General features: G+C 52.9%; 1 protein-coding gene across 12 annotated transcripts in view; it reads right to left on the bottom strand.

Annotated features, from left to right (window-relative positions):
• The window catches only part of TMEM63C (transmembrane protein 63C), an 86,355-nt gene that overhangs the window by 13,287 nt on the left and 57,115 nt on the right, over positions 1-15,953 (bottom strand). For all 12 annotated transcript variants that reach the window (XM_070797911.1, XM_070797908.1, XM_070797905.1 and 9 more), the window contains 12 exons: positions 13,749-13,891; positions 12,591-12,639; positions 10,720-10,828; positions 9,231-9,304; positions 8,760-8,840; positions 8,528-8,651; positions 7,631-7,764; positions 6,121-6,243; positions 5,549-5,702; positions 3,938-4,044; positions 2,877-2,963; positions 2,258-2,323 (listed from right to left, as the gene is read on the bottom strand). In XM_070797911.1, the coding sequence (XP_070654012.1) occupies positions 2,258-2,323; positions 2,877-2,963; positions 3,938-4,044; positions 5,549-5,702; positions 6,121-6,243; positions 7,631-7,764; positions 8,528-8,651; positions 8,760-8,840; positions 9,231-9,304; positions 10,720-10,828; positions 12,591-12,639; positions 13,749-13,891 (1,251 nt within the window). The remainder of the gene's footprint in view (positions 1-2,257; positions 2,324-2,876; positions 2,964-3,937; positions 4,045-5,548; positions 5,703-6,120; positions 6,244-7,630; positions 7,765-8,527; positions 8,652-8,759; positions 8,841-9,230; positions 9,305-10,719; positions 10,829-12,590; positions 12,640-13,748; positions 13,892-15,953) is intronic.

Genomic DNA, 15,953 nt, shown 5'->3' with positions numbered 1-15,953 from the left:
ACCAGGCCTCCCTGTCCATCACCAACTCCCGGAGTCCACTCAAATTCACATCCATAGAGTCAGTGACGTCATCCAGCCATCTCATCCTCTGTCATCCCCTTTTCCTCCTGCCCCCAGTCCCTCCCAGCATCAGGGTCTTTTCCAATGAGTCAACTCTTCGCATGAGGTGGCCAAAGTACTGGAGTTTCATCTTTAGCATCATTCTTTCCAAAGAAATCCCAGGGCTAATCTCCTTTAGAATGGACTGGTTGTATCTCCTTGCAGTCCAAGGGACTCTCAAGAGTCTTCTCCAGGACCACAGTTCAAAAGCATCAATTCTTCAGCACTCAGCTTTCTTCACAGTCCAACTCTCACATCCATACATGACCACTGGAAAAACCATAGCCTTGACTAGACGGACCTTTGTTGGCAAAGTAATGTCTCTGCTTTTCAATATGCTATCTAGGTTGGTCATAACTTTCCTTCCAAGGAGCAAGTGTCTTTTAATTTCATGGCTGCAGTCACCATCTGCAGTGATTTTGGAACCCAGAAAAATAAAGTCTGACACTGTTTTCACTGTTTCCCCATCTATTTCCCATGAAGTGATGGGACCGGATGCCATGATCTTCGTTTTCTGAATTTTGAGCTTTAAGCCAACTTCTTCACTCTCCTCTTTCACTTTAATCAAGAGGCTTTTTAGTTCCTCTTCACTTTCTGCCACAAGGGTGATGTCATCTGCATATCTGAGGTTATTGATATTTCTCCCGGCAATCTTGATTTCAGCCTGTGCTTCTTCCAGCCCAGCGTTTCTCATGATGTACTCTGCATATAAGTTAAATAAGCAGGGTGACAATATACAGCCTTGACGTACTCCTTTTCCTATTTGGAACCAGTCTGTTGTTCCATGTCCAGTTCTAACTGTTGCTTCCTGACCTGCATATAGGTTTCTCAAGAGGCAGGTCAGGTGGTCTGGTATTCCCATCTCTTTCAGAATTTTCCACAGTTTATTGTGATCCACACAGTCAAAGGCTTTGGCATAGTCAATAAAGCAGAAATAGATGTTTTTCTGGAACTCTCTTGCTTTTTCGATAATCCAGCAGATGTTGGCAATTTGATCTCTGGTTCCTCTGTCTTTTCTAAAACCAGTTTGAACATCTGGAAGTTCACGGTTCACATACTACTGAAGCCTGGCTTGGAAAATTTTGAGCATTACTTTACTAGCGTGTGAGATGAGTGCAATTGTGTGGTAGTTTGAGCATTCTTTGGCATTGCCTTTCTCTGGGATTGGAATGAAAACTGACCTTTTCCAGTCCTGTGGCCACTGCTGAGTTTTCCAAATTTGCTGACATATTGAGTGCAGCACTTTCACAGCATCATCTTTCAGGATTTGAAACAGCTCAACTGGAATTCCATCACCTCCACTAGCTTTGTTCATAGTGATGCTTTCTAAGGCCCACTTGACTTCACATTCCAGGATGTCTGGCTCTAGGTCAGTGATCACACCATCGTGATTATCTTGGTCGTGAAGATCTTTTTTGTACAGTTCTTCTGTGTATTCTTGCCACCTCTTCTTAATATCTTCTGCTTCTGTTAGGTCCATACCATTTCTGTCCTTTATCGAGCCCATCTTTGCATGAAATGTTCCTTTGGTATCTCTGATTTTCTTGAAGAGATCTCTAGTCTTTCCCATTCTGTTGTTTTCCTCTATTTCTTTGCATTGATCGCTGAAGAAGGCTTTCTTATCTCTTCTTGCTATTCTTTGGAACTCTGCATTCAGATGTTTATATCTTTCCTTTGCTCCTTTGCTTTTCGCTTCTCTTCTTTTCACAGCTATTTGTAAGGCCTCCCCAGACAGCCATTTTGCTTTTTTTGCATTTCTTTTCCATGGGGATGGTCTTGATCCCTGTCTCCTGTACAATGTCATGAACCTCTGTCCATAGTTCATCAGGCACTCTATCTATCAGATCTAGGCCCTTAAATCTATTTCTCACTTCCACTGTATAATCATAAGGATATATAGGAATTTTTTTTTTTTGGCAATTTCCTTTGAATCTACAATTATTTGAAAAAGTTCATTCAGAGGAGGAGTCCCTGGGCTTTACCCCCAAAGGGGTTCATGGCACAGGAAACGTTAAGAGGCTGCCTAATGAGAATGTTGGCATTCATTCATCTCTACCTATATGAGCAGATAAAGGATAGGCATATCCAGCTGGTGTGAACCCACAAAAGCCCCAGTGAACACTGGGAGTATGCCTGAAACATGCACTCTGGTACTCACTGGAACCTGACGGATGCCTGCTCCAGATAGTAGATGTCAAAGAGCCAGTGCAGAAAGACGTCCAAACTAGAAGCAAGAATAAAGCAGACCTGCCATTAGTGAATCGATGAACTAAGGCCTGGGGTTCCATTTCTCTTGGGCTGGCTTCCCTCCTTCCAACCTCCCTTGCCTACTCCCCGAAGACTCTCGCACCTTAATATTCCAGCTGGCCAATCCACACTGCCTCTCTTCTTAATGGTGCCCACCCTGTTCCTGACTCTTTGACCTTTCCACTCAAGGCCTCTCCTCCAGCAAACCTTCACCAGCCTTTTCTCCCACAGCGCTCTCTCCCTCTTCTGAATTTCTACTGCACATTTCCCCCACCTTGGGCTGCCAGGCAGCTGGGAGGGATGGCTTGTCTCCGCAGCTGGATGATAAGCACTTTGAGGGAAGAGTTCATGGCTGACCGCTTAGAGTTCACATGATACCTGGCTCATGCTAGGCTCATGACAGGCACTGGACTGTCATTTGAGGAATGGATTTGCAGCAGTCACAGGTGGGCCTACAGTATCTGAAGGAGGAGGTTCCGACTCTAGGGTGAGCCTGGCTGAGAGAGGAGAGATAACTGGAGTTGAGGTACCTGGTCAGTCCCATAGAGGGCAGAATGACCACCATGAACACCAGAAAGACATAGCACTTGTGCGCTATGATCAGATTCTGACTTGTTCTGGAAGGAAACAAAGAGACACATGATAAGAACCAAACGACTGACTACAGAATGGAGAGAGAGAGAGACGGCCACCTGGGCTAGAAAGCAGTTTCATAGCACAAGTCAGTGCCATCTCCACAGCGCACTGAGAGCCGTGCTGTGTCTGGGAGCAGCAGGAAAGAACGGCATGATCAACTAGTGATGTCTGCCATGGGCAGAGGAAAGGGAAGGGAAGGCTCACACATACCATACACTTGACGCCCCTGTTGCAGGGACATCACTAACAATACTCAGAATCCTTGCAGCATTTCAATAAGCAACATGAGCCTTGGCCGTAGGAAAGCCCAGGAAGGATTTCTGTTAAGAGAAACCTCTTGGCTTACTGCCTGATAGGATGATAGAAACTTTGGGAGCAATAAATAACTTTTGAGACCCATGCAGCCTTCAGTCCAGAGCAGGTCCATTTTGCCCCAAGATATAGTAAATACTTCCTAAGTAATTAGCTCTTACCACAGAACTATTAGGGCTAATAAACAGGGAGGGGCTCTTTGTTTAAAATATGGCACCGTATGGGCTACATGGGTCTTCAGTCAGATTGAGGGCATGGGCTCCTCTGCGATGACCGTAGCAGCCCTTCTGACATTTTTCAGACAAGTCCTGTTTTCTCGCTCCCATCCTCCGCCCTCTCCCTGGCATTCCTGCCATTTCTGCCCACGGCTCCAGGCCCTCAGTGCGTGGCTGGAAGACGAGGGAGCAGCCTGAGGAGGGCTTGGTTTCGGGTATCTCAGCATCCCTGAGACAAACCAGTCCCTTCTTTCCAAAGACAAAAGTATTGTTACTTTTTTGGGATGGTTTTGGGCATCAAAGCCATCCTGCATCAATTCCATTCCCCAGGTGAGACAGGAAGCTGGAGCACAGGGCTGGTGGGGACGAGGGAGTGGGGAAAGAAGCTGGTGCCAAGGGAAGGATAAGAGGGGAGGCCCCCAGCTCACCTGGTCCAGTGGGCTTCAAGGAAAGCAGAGAGGTAGACGATCAGAGGCAATGTCACGGTAAAGGCCCAGAGCAACACAGACGGGAAGAACTGGGTCACGATGGGGCTCTGTGTGGGCGGGTGGAGGTGGGGCAGAGAGAGGTCAATGCGAGAAGCCCGCTCCCCCTCACAGGCCTCCCCTGCCTTCTCCCACACCTCTGGCCACTTCTCCAGCTCAGTCCCCGAGCGGGCCTCGTGTCCCTGAGGCTGCACAGTGGGCTGGGGCCTTTCTCACTCAGAATCTCCCTGGCTGGGGCAGCCAGAGGCTGACACCTCAAGGTCAAGGGGCATCCCCAAGGGGTGCAGGCCTCCTATGCCGAGATCACTGGAGGGACGGCCTAGTCTGACCCCACCGACTTGGCCCCAAGGCCACAGCCACCTGCTGTCACTCAGGGAGGAGACGCTCAGACTTTAGGGAGGAGACACTGCTTTTACCGCGATGTTGTGTGAGACATGGTGGAGAAGGGGAGGGTGTGGTGTGAAAATTCCCGGGCAGAGCTGTGGTGCCCCGGCCTGGGGCCTGTTGTGAAGCTGACAGAGGAGGGGGGCAATGGGAAGCGGCAGCACAAGGACTTGGCTTGACTGTGTGCACGTGTGTGCATGTGTGTGTGTGCATATGTGTGTTGCGTGTGCACTTCCATGTGTGCGCCTGCATGTGTTTTGCTGGAACAGGCACGGGGATAACATGAAAGAAGGGGCCTTCTAGGATCACTGCAAGTGTGCACGTGTGTATGCACACATGTGTGTGCATGTGTGTGTGTGCCTGTGTGTGTTGCGTGTGCACTTCCATGTGTGCGCCTGCATGTGTTTTGCTGGAACAGGCACGGGGATAACATGAAAGAAGGGGCCTTCTAGGATCACTGCAAGTGTGCACGTGTGTATGTACACATGTGTGTGCATGTGTGTGTGTGCATGTGTGTGTGTGTGCCTGTGTGTGTTTTGCTGGAACAGGCATGGGGATAACATGAAAGAAGGGGCCTTCTAGGATCACTGCAAGAGCCTTGAGGCTACAGAACTTGGATATGGGCCTGTCCAGCTCCTCGGAACTCCTCTATGCATATGGCAGGGACGGCTCTTGTGGACATACCCAGGGCCTGTGTGTCCAGAAGTGAGGCAAGTGGAACCAGAGCCAGAGAGCCTACTCCTCTTGAAGGGCTGCCCTAGAACTAAACTCTGTCTTCCCCACCGTCGCCTTATCTTCACACCAAGGATCTCGGCTCTAGAGAACGTGGGGTAAATGGAGCTGTCACGCTCGCCCCACCCTCTGCTGCTCTTTCGTACCTCTAGCTTGACCCAATCTAAAGAAGTCCTCCAAGCCCATCCCCCCAAATTCAGCCCAGAACTTGCCTAAGGCTCCCCCACCCTTTAGCCCTAGTCCCTAAGTCGGGCAGTGGCCCACATGCATCCTCTTTAGAGCAAAGGAGACCCTGGGCCACCACGTACACCCACTGCCAGGGCCACAACTGCGTGTGCTCTGGAGTCACGTCTCAGTGGGCACCCCATCCCATCCTCGCCGGAGCTCTTCCTTTGTCTCCCGGGGGGCCCCCATGCCTGGCCTGAGTGGAGGAGGCACCTGCAAATTCTCGATGGGGCGGGTGACGTTGTACAAGTCGATGGTGTTGATGATGATGGCAGGCGTGGTGAGGAAGAAGAAGAGGAAGAAGAGGAAAGTGTTGATTGCGATAAAGCGGGCCCACCAATGGAAGCGGCGGACGGACAGGTGTTTCCTGGGCGGGATGGAGGAGGGAGGCGCGCTTAGGGCCGTGGGTCTCGGCCCTCAGACCCAGCCACGCTGCTTTCTGCATGCCAGCTGTGGACCAGGCTGCCCTGGTCTAGTTCAACACTGTGGGCCCACGCCTGCATGCGACAGCCCTAGGCCTTCTCCTATCACGCCACTTGTCAGGCTCTGAATACATCCCACAGGTGAGCCAGAAGAACGATCTGAATTCTTTCCACAGGAAAAACCTTTTCCCCAAAAGGGGGTGGACTTGGGGGCAGGCAGAGGCTGCGATGCCCAGGAGAGACACAGCCCAGCAGGGGCCGTATGTGGAGGAGGAGGACAGGCCCTGATTCTTTTCCCCATCCTACAGGCGTCTTCCATCTCAAAGGAGCTCAAGGGAGAGGAGACAGGCAGAGGGGGCTTACCAAATAATGTCCTTGGGGTGCGGGGCACGGACTACCCTCCAGCGGTAGGACTTGACGATGGTGGTCACTGAGGACTCTTTGGGGGACATCCCACAGTGGATGAACTTGTAGTCCTGCAGAATGCTGCGGAGACGAGGAAGAGACAGAGGTCTGGGGGTGAGGAATTCTTGGAGACTTGGATATGTCTCTCCTGACCTTATAGGTGGGCAGTTCCTCAGGCCTGGTCACTGGAGGAAAGGGTGTTAGAGGGATGGACTGCCCGGGAAAAGAGGGGACCACGCAGTTCTCAGTTCATGTCTTGTCCCCCTATTGGTAGTGACGGCACAAAGACATGCTCTTTCTGTGAGGTTGACAGGGGAGGTACTCATTTAGCCTCCTCTTAATATCAATAGCTACCGACTGTTCCAGCCAGTGCCTGACACTGTGCTAACTGGTGAGTCACATCATCTTAGCTGCATAGATTACTGAAGACACAACCAAAGAGGGGCGGGTGCTGGCACTGGGGCCCCACCTTGGGTTTCCTAACTCACATCTGCTGTAATTAAACCTGAGATCCCTCTCTACTGAGCGATGGTTCTCAGAAAGATATGTAGATGTCTCACACACACTAAATAGGACACATATTCCTTCTTACCCTTCCAGGAGGTGGACAAGGAAGATATAAGTAACCAAATTTGATGAATAAGAAACTTGAGGGTGTAACTAACTTGCAAAATTGCACGTGATCTGTTGCCCTGAATTCTAGCCTGTGCCACTGTTCCTTTGCAGGGTCAGGGCGGGTGAAAACAAAGCCTTGTGAACGATCAGGCTCCCTCGGGGAGAGGATGGCTCCATCGTCCTCAAAAGACTGATTCTGAGGCTCCTATGTATTTGACCCAGGCCTAAGATTCCTTCCAGAACACTCCAGAGCAGACCTCATCCATTCCTTATCAAGATGGGGCTGCCAGTGGCTGGGGCAGAAGAGGGAGGAGCCTGCAAAGCTATGAAACAGAGAAGGCTTGCAGAGGAGAGGAGAGGAGCAGGAATGGCAGTTGGGTCTTCTCTATGCTGACTCTGTCACTCGCGGTGAGGGGAAGGGTGACGTAGGGGTGATGGGTAATGAGGGGCGGAAAATGGGTATCATTCTTGTCAAGGCCTGGAAGAGGAACCAAGAGGTCAAGGGCTACGCTGACCACTTCTGGGCTGAAGCAAGGATGTATGGGGGTGGGGAGCCCAGGACCTGGGTGTCTCTGGAGACAAGCTGAGCCCAGCAGCTGGAGGAAGACGCACGTGGCCGTGCTCTGGAAAGCAAGATGGCATCTGCGATGCCCGTGAGGAACAGGGCGGGGCCGAGGGGAGGAGGGCAGAGCACGGCATGACGGAGGCAGGCACTCTCCCCTCCTCCACTCCTCCCCTCGGCTGGAATGGGGGTGGGAAAGGATGGTTTCCGAGAAGCAGAGGCCCGCTCTTGGGGCCGGGATGGGCGCAGCAAGCAGCTGCCCGCCCCCCCGCCCCCCAACCCGGCACTCACTGCTTCGTCATCCTGGAGTCCTGGAAGGTGACGAAGATCAGGTCCAGACGCTTCAGCCGTGCGCGGTTGAGCTCAGCGTTGAACTCATCAGTCAGCTGCTCCTCCAGCTCGCTGTAGTACTGTTCTGCGTCCACCTAGTGGGCCAGACGTGGGCCTCAGAGCTGGAGCGGCCAGGGCTCTAGGAAGGCCGCCTCTCTCCCCCTGGGGCGCAGGCCAGAGCAGGGCGGGGATGGGGGTGTGTCTTGGTTCCATCCCCAGCTCCCTAGGAAGCCTGGCAAAAAAGCTCAGGACCCCAGGTGGGCTCCCAGGTCCCAGCTCTCCAGAAGGAAGAGGCTGTCACTTTGAAACAAGTTCCCTGCTCTTAGATCTGGGGAAAGGGAGGCTTCCCCAGGGGTGAAGGGGTGCCTTTGGCCTCGGGGTGGACTCCGGAGAAGCGACAGCCTTTTCAAGTGCCTGCAGCCTTTTCAAGTGAGGGAATCATGCTTTTTTTCTGAACTGGCTAGATGAGTTCAGTCCCGCCAAGGCCTCCTTCTAGCCACATGGGCGGGGCGATAAGATGGAGCCCACAGCTTTCCAATGTCCCCGTCCCAGCTCCTTCCCCCCGAGGCCGGGCAGCCTGCTGTGTTCTTGCTGGTCCTCCCCACCAAGCCCCGAAGGGAGCAAGAACCAGCCCCGTCCTGGATCACTCTGGGAGGGGGAGGCCCCGAGAAAGGCTCCTCTGCCTTCTCAACAGGGAGACAGAACATGCTGGAAAGGAGAACGTGAGCCAGGGGCTGCTCTGAACGGAGTCTGCGGCCCAAGGATGCAGGCCTGGGATACCGCCGGGGGCCGTGGACGGAGCCTGGAGCCCCGGTGCCCCAGCCCCTGTGATGCGCCCCCGATGTCCGCGCCAATTACCTCTTTGAAGCAAGCCCAGCACCTGCAGAAGCACAGCCGGGAGCAGGGGTGGACCTTGATCATCACCTTCCCCTTCTTCTTGGCCTTGGCGGTGTAGTAGAGCCGGCCCCGCATCGCGTGGCGCCTGCCAGCCAACAGGTGACACGGTGAAGGGTCTCGAGGTCAGAGGCCGAGCAACAGCCTCCCCTTCCCTCCCCGCCCCAGATCCAGACAGGTCTCACCGCAGCCTCACCTCTGATCGTCCAAGTCAATCAGGGTCCTGACGTCATAGCAGAAGTGGACTCTGGTCACTACGCACCCTGGGTAGGCCTCGCTGAAGCCAGGAACAAAGATGATGAGCCAGCCTGTGGGGCTGGGGGCTTCCCCTTTCCCTAGAGCTACAGCCCACAGGGCTGAGGGGCACAGCTCCCAGGGGTTCCCGGTGCTTGGATGGTAGAATCCACCCCCTGGTTCCTAAGCCTGGACATCAGGATTGATCCCTGTAAATGAGGGATTTGCCACATCCTTCCCAGATGACACAGAACAGGGCCAGGGAGCAGAGCTGGACATTGCTGCTCACGGACAGATAATTAGCTTCTAGGGTTTGGAACTCAGGTCACAGAAGGGGCCACAAGATAAGACGACCTGTTCTAGACTGGGCACCGCGGCTGGAGGGTGACTGGGAGGGGGCCATCCACGCCTCAGCCCACCCCGCCCCACTTACTGAAAATGCTTAATGATGATCTCTGGGTCTTGGATGTCCGTGGGGACATAGGTGATCATTAGTGTCCTGGTGACCTAGGTGGGGAAGGTCAGTGGAGAAAGAAGATTGCTCACACAGGAATCCTGGGTCTTCCGGTGGCCCTCAACCACCTGGAGCAGGTCATCTACTCACATCAGGCTGCCTCCTTGCTGGGTAAGCCAGGTGCCAGCTTCCCCACCCAGCCCACGTCCCTGAGGTCAGCAGGCAGGCAAGCTACACCTCTGTGCATCCTGTGCCCCGTGCTCTGCCCGCCCCCCACACCGGGAGACCCCTTGCCATGGATGGCTGTAGTCAGGGGAGGAAGAGTCAGAGGCTGCAGGGAGAGGTGGAGGGCTCAGGGACGACCAGAGCTCCATGACCTGCAAGGGCAGCTCATGCTGTCTTGCTGACCTCCGGGCTCCACTGTTCCACATGATGCCCATCTCGAGGGGACATCCCTATCATCAGACCAGGGATGGGGAGTTGGAAGGTCAGCTGGACTGTGGGGAGGGAATGGGGAAGTCCCTCAAAGTTCACATGTTACTCTGTGAGTGGGACATGTCTTCCTGAGCCATCGCCTCGTGGCCAGCATCTGTAAACTGTGCTGCTAGAGAGGGGAGTCTGGGCGGAAGCTTCTGGTGACAAGACAGAAAGCTGATGTGGCCGAATCCAGATGGGCCAGGAGTGTCTAAGCCTCCTGGCAGGCTGAGACATTCAGGGTTACCTTTCAGGGGTGTGTGCAATTGCATTCTGGGGTGTGTGCAATTGTGTTCTGGGGTGGGGTAAAGGGAATCTGTCCTTTAGGATGAAAGGCTTGAAGAAGCCCATCTCTCTTTTATCTGCCATCTTCCCTCCCGCTAGGAGACTCTACCTGCCTAGTGGTCCTTCCTGGGATCACCTCCCAAATAAGTGAATACTACTCAAACCCTTGTCCCAGGTTCTGCTTGGGAGGTGGGATGGGAGAAATACAAACCAAGACAGTGAGAACACAAAGAGGCAGCCCATGCGTTTCTGACCTCAGGGAGATGGTAGAAGGGCCAGGAGTTGGACGCAAGAGTGGGCAAAGTAGTCAAAGTATCTACCCACTGGGAGCACTGGCCACTGAAGATGGAGATCACCCCCGCCACAGTCAAGGCTTCAGTTTTCCAGTGGTGGGGAGGTCCAGGGGTCCTTGGAGAGGGTCCAGGGCAGCAGGGGTGTAGCAGGAGGATGTACTTGGGGGCAGCTATTCACCAGCTGGTTTGGAAGGGTTTCAGTGGTTTCACAGCCCAGACAAATGTGCCAGGTGACAATTCCCAGGGATAAGCAGAGGAGGCCTCCCTGATCGGGCAAGACTGCCTGGTGTGCAGACCACGACAAGCTAGGATGCTTCTGAAGGCTGGGAGTGGGATGGTCCAGCTTAGGGGGGGTAGCAGGGGGAGGGGCTCTAGGTGAGAGGGCGTGGTCCTGGTAGTTCTTTTCACTTACTCACCGCATAGCTTTTCCTGGGCACAAATCCTAAGCAGTGATGAGTCATGAAGAGGAGGTTGGTGATGAAGTATAAGAAAGCAAAGATGCTATGTAGCCACAGGAACTTACTCCTGCCAAGAATGAGACACGGAAGGCGTGAGACCCCCACCCCACCTCCTCCCACCTCCCAAGGGCCACCCTCCAGTGCCTCCAGACACTCAGGCACCTTGGAAGGGGATGGAGAAGGGGCTGTCCACTCCAACGAATGAAGGCTAGCGTTGCTCGACTGTTCACTATATGCCAGACGCAGGGTGGGAGCAGATGCTCTGTGTACATTTTCTCACTAGACTCTTGGACCGTGTGAGTGCGGTGCTGTGAATGTCTTTGTTTTACTCGTAGGGAAACAAGGGCCAGAGTGCCTGCCCAAGGCTACTCTTGGCCGTGGCGGTCCCAGGAGGGGAGCCCAGAACTGCAGAAGCACTTACACTCTTCATACCGTGTCACGTTGCCCCCTGCCCACCCCCTACACCCCCTGCCACTGCACAGCTGACCATGAGGCCAAGCAGAGCAGGCCTGCAGAAAGGAGGGCCTGCAGATTCGGCTCACCTCCCTGGGGCAGGAAGTGTTTGGGTCCCGGGGCTCTGCACTCACGTGAGGCTGTCCCAAGGCACCAGGCCAGGAAGGCTGCTCAGAAACAGGGCCCGCCTTATTTGGTGCAGTTTGAGGACAGAGAGGCTGCCTGGCTTCAAAATATCTCATCACTGTTCCCCCGCCCCACCTCCTCCGCCTGGCCTTTCACTTCACTTTTCCCATCTGGCTAAATGCCTCTCTCCTCAGTTTTCTCAGAGAGGGCAAGGTGACATGGTCCCTGAGGGACGCTCCGGCTCTCTGGATTTAGGAAAGTTGAAAGGGCTCTTGGCCGCCCTATTAGACTTCACTTCTTGTTGGAAGTTGTGGGCACCGCACTTATACCAGCGACTGGGCGGGGAGAAGCTGCTTAAGCTCTGCTCTGGCGCCGCCAGCACCCGGGGCGGAGCTGGCGAAAGGGGGCCCAGCCTTTCTGGTGCTTTTGGAGTTTGGTGGGGTTCGCAGGGGTGCAGGGTCAGAAGATGGGGTGGGGTAAAGGGAGGTGGGGTTAGGAGCGCGCAAGCCCACTCACACCTGCTGGAAAGGCTGCTTCGGCTCTGTCAGGAAGCCGGCCATGAGCCCTGGGGGGCCTGTTGTCTCAGCCGAGACCAGCAGGGCCGCGTCTGGGTCCTACAGATTGCTCTGGCCACCCGAGGGGTTGGCTGATGTTAACGTCCACAGGCTCCTGAACCATGAGGGCTGGAGGGGCCTTAGAGCTCGTGTCCAACAGCCTTTCCGCCACCACGGACGAGGGATGAAGCTCACAGCAGGGTGCTCTGCCCCAGACCCAGGGCCGGCTAACAGCAGAGCCGGGGCAGGAACCCAGCTCCTCTGGGTCCTTAGTCTCGTGGCTGTAGGCATCAGGTCTGTGCTTCATTCAGTTCCTTGAGGCCTGAGCTGAACTCTTTTGTGGGCAGAGGAAGCAGTACCTTAAACCTCCACTTACTACAGTGCTTCTGCCTATCGGGAGCTAGACATAACCAAGCAAAGAGGACCACCTTGCTGGGACTTCAGGAGTGACTGGTTTAGCTAGTTCCACCCATTACAGAGATGGGGACACGGAGGCACCAAGAACACTTCTCACGAAGAGAAGGCAGTGTCTGGCATCCCACTTGGGACCTGGGTTCCCAAAGAAACCAGGCCTTTCTCGTCAGCAAAGAGGAGCCCATGTTTTAGACTCACCATCAGACCACCTCTCCCCACCAACATCCACCCCCTCCCCTGCCCCGGCCAGTAGAATGGGAGGTAAGAGGATCAGGTACCTACTCTGTGGAGACATTGACAATTGTGGTCCGGCCAAAGTGACTATCCCGGTCTGAAAGAGAAGAAGGTTGCCAACCTCAAGCCTGGCTCCTCAACTGGTTGGGCACCAGACCCTAGAGTTCCCGAGTGAATGCCTGGGGCCTAGAAACACTTGCCTACTTCCTGCGCTTCCTTTTAGTTCCCCAGAGCTTGTTGCAGGAGACGCAAGAGACATGAGTTCCATCCCTGGGTCGGGAAGATCCCCTGGAGTAAGAAATGGCAACCCACTCCAGTATTCTTGCCTGGAGAGTCCCCATGGACAGAGGAACCTGGCGGGCTGCAGTCCACGGGGTTGCAAAGAGTCAGACACGACTGAGCGACTAAGCTCGAGCACCAGTGGCCGAGGAGAAACAGGTGGAAACCTGAGTGATCAGCACACGCCTGGCGCCGTCTGGACATTTACACACCACCCAGTTGTACGGCCCTCGTTCAGCTCTGTGTCTGCGCTCACTAGTGAAATTTTGGCTGCTATTCACTGAGCACCCACTACAGGCAGCGTGCGAAGCACATGACATGCATCGTCTTTATCCCTATGACCATTGAGGAAACCGCGGCCTGGGGACATTGTATAAGATGAAATAATCTTCTGGGAAGCAGATGTGGGTAAACGGTGGGGAACCATAAGTTTTCAGTCTCTGAAGGCCAACCCTCCTCACCCACCACACTGCTGTGTCAAAATCTACCCTGTTAGGAGAAATGTTGATGGACTCCAGATGAGAAATTCTGCCCCTACGACGCTGCGTCCACCGGAGTGGGTACAGCCAGAGATCCGGTCCAGGGATCTTGGCAGTGGGTCACACGCCATAACAAGGCCTCCACGAACACCTGGCCAGGTACAGTGTGGGTCATGGATCATGGATAAACATTCGGTCTTAGACTGAATTACACTATCTGCCTTCTCTGCGCCAGACCCTGGGCCAAATTGGTACCCAGAGAGGTATCACCTGTGGTTTCCACGTGAGGGAACCAGAAGCACAGGTTGCCTAAGGTCCTATAACTAATCCTGAGAAGTGCAACTAGAAGTTAGAGTTTGAGATGCCCAAGCCCCAAGCTCTGTCCCACCAGGTGGGTTGCCTCTTAGGTCTAGCAGGCTGGGCTCAGGGTCCACAGAGCTCCACATACCCAGAACATCTCCAGTGTAGTTGATAGGCAAGATGATGCCCAAGGAGGGGATGCAGAGGATGAGGATAAAGATGATGAGGTGGTACTGGAACATGATGTAGATCCGGGCATCGTCTCCACACCTGCTAATCAGATCTTCATTCCTGGAGGAGACACAGAGATGGGGACACTGCTCAGGGGCCAGTGTGGCCACAACTCAAGTCAGGGGCGGAGGGAGCAAAGGGCGAGGAAATGACCGCCCCATGCCCGTGTCTTCATCTTCAGAAACATCCCTCTTCTCAAAACTTGTTAGGCCTGAAATGGGTTTCACTGAATTTCATAGGCGTATCAAAGAAAGAGGCTGCAGATAACGCACTTGGGAATCCAGAAGCACTCTTAAATCAGGCATTGATTTCCTCTTTTATTGCTTCTTCAAACATTCCTCGTGCCTGCCATGGTACAGGTACTGAACAAACCGTTAGTGATAACAAGATTCATCCTATTTTTCAAAAAGCTGCTCCTTAAAAACCACAATGAGCTAAAAACTTCAAACGACAATGAGCTATCACTCCATACTGCCAGACTGGTCGGCATTGGAAACTTGGTGAGGCAGGTTCTGAGAGGAGGTGCTGGTGAGGGTGTGGGGTGCTGGGAGCTCTCTCATACTCATGGGTACTGACTCTGGCAAGGCCACTTTGGATAACAGTTGACATTATCCATAGAAATCGACTATATGTACACCCTATGGCCTAACAATTCTACTCCTAGGTTTAAAACCAACAGAAATACATGCACATGGGCATTAAGAGACAAGGATGAGAATCTCAGAGATGCATTATTTGTAATGGCCCCGAACTGGAAAGAACCTAAATGTCTATCAAAGGTGGGATGGACACAAGAATGAAATACACACGCAGTGAGCTGCATACATCACATTATGCATGAACGCAATGTAACACTACACACAGATAAAAATGGATGAGCACAGCTGAACCCCACACACGTAATGTGGAGTGAAAGAGGACACACACAAACAATACATGCCTTATCATTACATACAAAGTTCAAAAACAGGCGATACTGAACTGAAGAGTTAGAAGTCAGGATGCTGGTTCCCTCTGCAGAGCAGGGAGGTGCTAGGAGATTGGGAGGGTGCAGGAGGAGAGCTTCTGGGGTCTTGGCAATGCTCTAATCTTTATCAGGAGGGAGGCTGTGATAACTGAGCTGGACATCTATTTTTTGGGCACGTCTCTGCATGTTTGTTAACTCCAGTTAAAAATGTTAAAAGCAACACATGCTTATAATAGAAACTTCGGAAAATACGAAAGAAGAAAATCATTCGCCTACAATCTCATCAAACCTAAGACAATGGGTATTAATCATTTTGGTCAATTTCCTTTAGTTTCTTATTATATTACTGGTTTACCTTAGTGACTGTAGGATAAACAGCATTTAGTGGCTCAGATGATAAAGAATTTGCCTGCAATGTGGGAGACCTGGGTTCGATCCCTGGGTCAGGAAGATACTCTGGAGAAGGGAATGGCTGCCCACTCCAGTATTCTTGCATGGAGAATTTCAAGGACAGAGGAGCCTGGTGGGCTACGGTCCATGGGGTCACAAAGAATCAGACACAACTGAGCGACTAACACTTTCACTTTTTCCCCACTTTCCTTCATTTCACATTTAATCTGGCTGCTGCTGCTGCTGCTAAGTCACTTCAGTCGTGTCCGACTCTGTGCGACCCCATAGACGGCAGCCCACCAGGCTCCCCCGTCCCTGGGATTCTCCAGGCAAGAACACTGGAGTGGGTTGCCATTTCCTTCTCCGATGCATGAAAGTGAAAAGTGAAAGTGAAGTTGCTCAGTCGTGTCCGACTCCCAGCGACCCCATGGACTGCAGCCCACCAGGCTCCTCTGTCCATGGAGTGCAAAGTACTGCAGTGGGGTGCCATTGCCTTCTCCATATTTAATCTTAAGTGTTTTCTAACAGTTTAACATTTTTTCTAAATATTTTTATAACTGCACAGTAATAATGGTGACAATGGCCTGTTTGTGGATTCTTAGTTCACACTTAGCCCCAAGGTGCACACCTGCCCCGCCATTGGTGCACGTACCATAGTTTACTCACCCTTGCCCTCTGATCAGACTTAAAGGTGGTATGCAACTTATAGCATCCAGTCCAATATTCAGGTTTATTTTTCAACAATACTACAATGTACAGCATGTC

This window comes from Bos indicus, chromosome 10, assembly GCF_029378745.1.
Source record: "Bos indicus isolate NIAB-ARS_2022 breed Sahiwal x Tharparkar chromosome 10, NIAB-ARS_B.indTharparkar_mat_pri_1.0, whole genome shotgun sequence".
Lineage (NCBI taxonomy): Eukaryota > Metazoa > Chordata > Mammalia > Artiodactyla > Bovidae > Bos > Bos indicus.
This window is presented reverse-complemented; position numbering and strand designations above follow the sequence as displayed.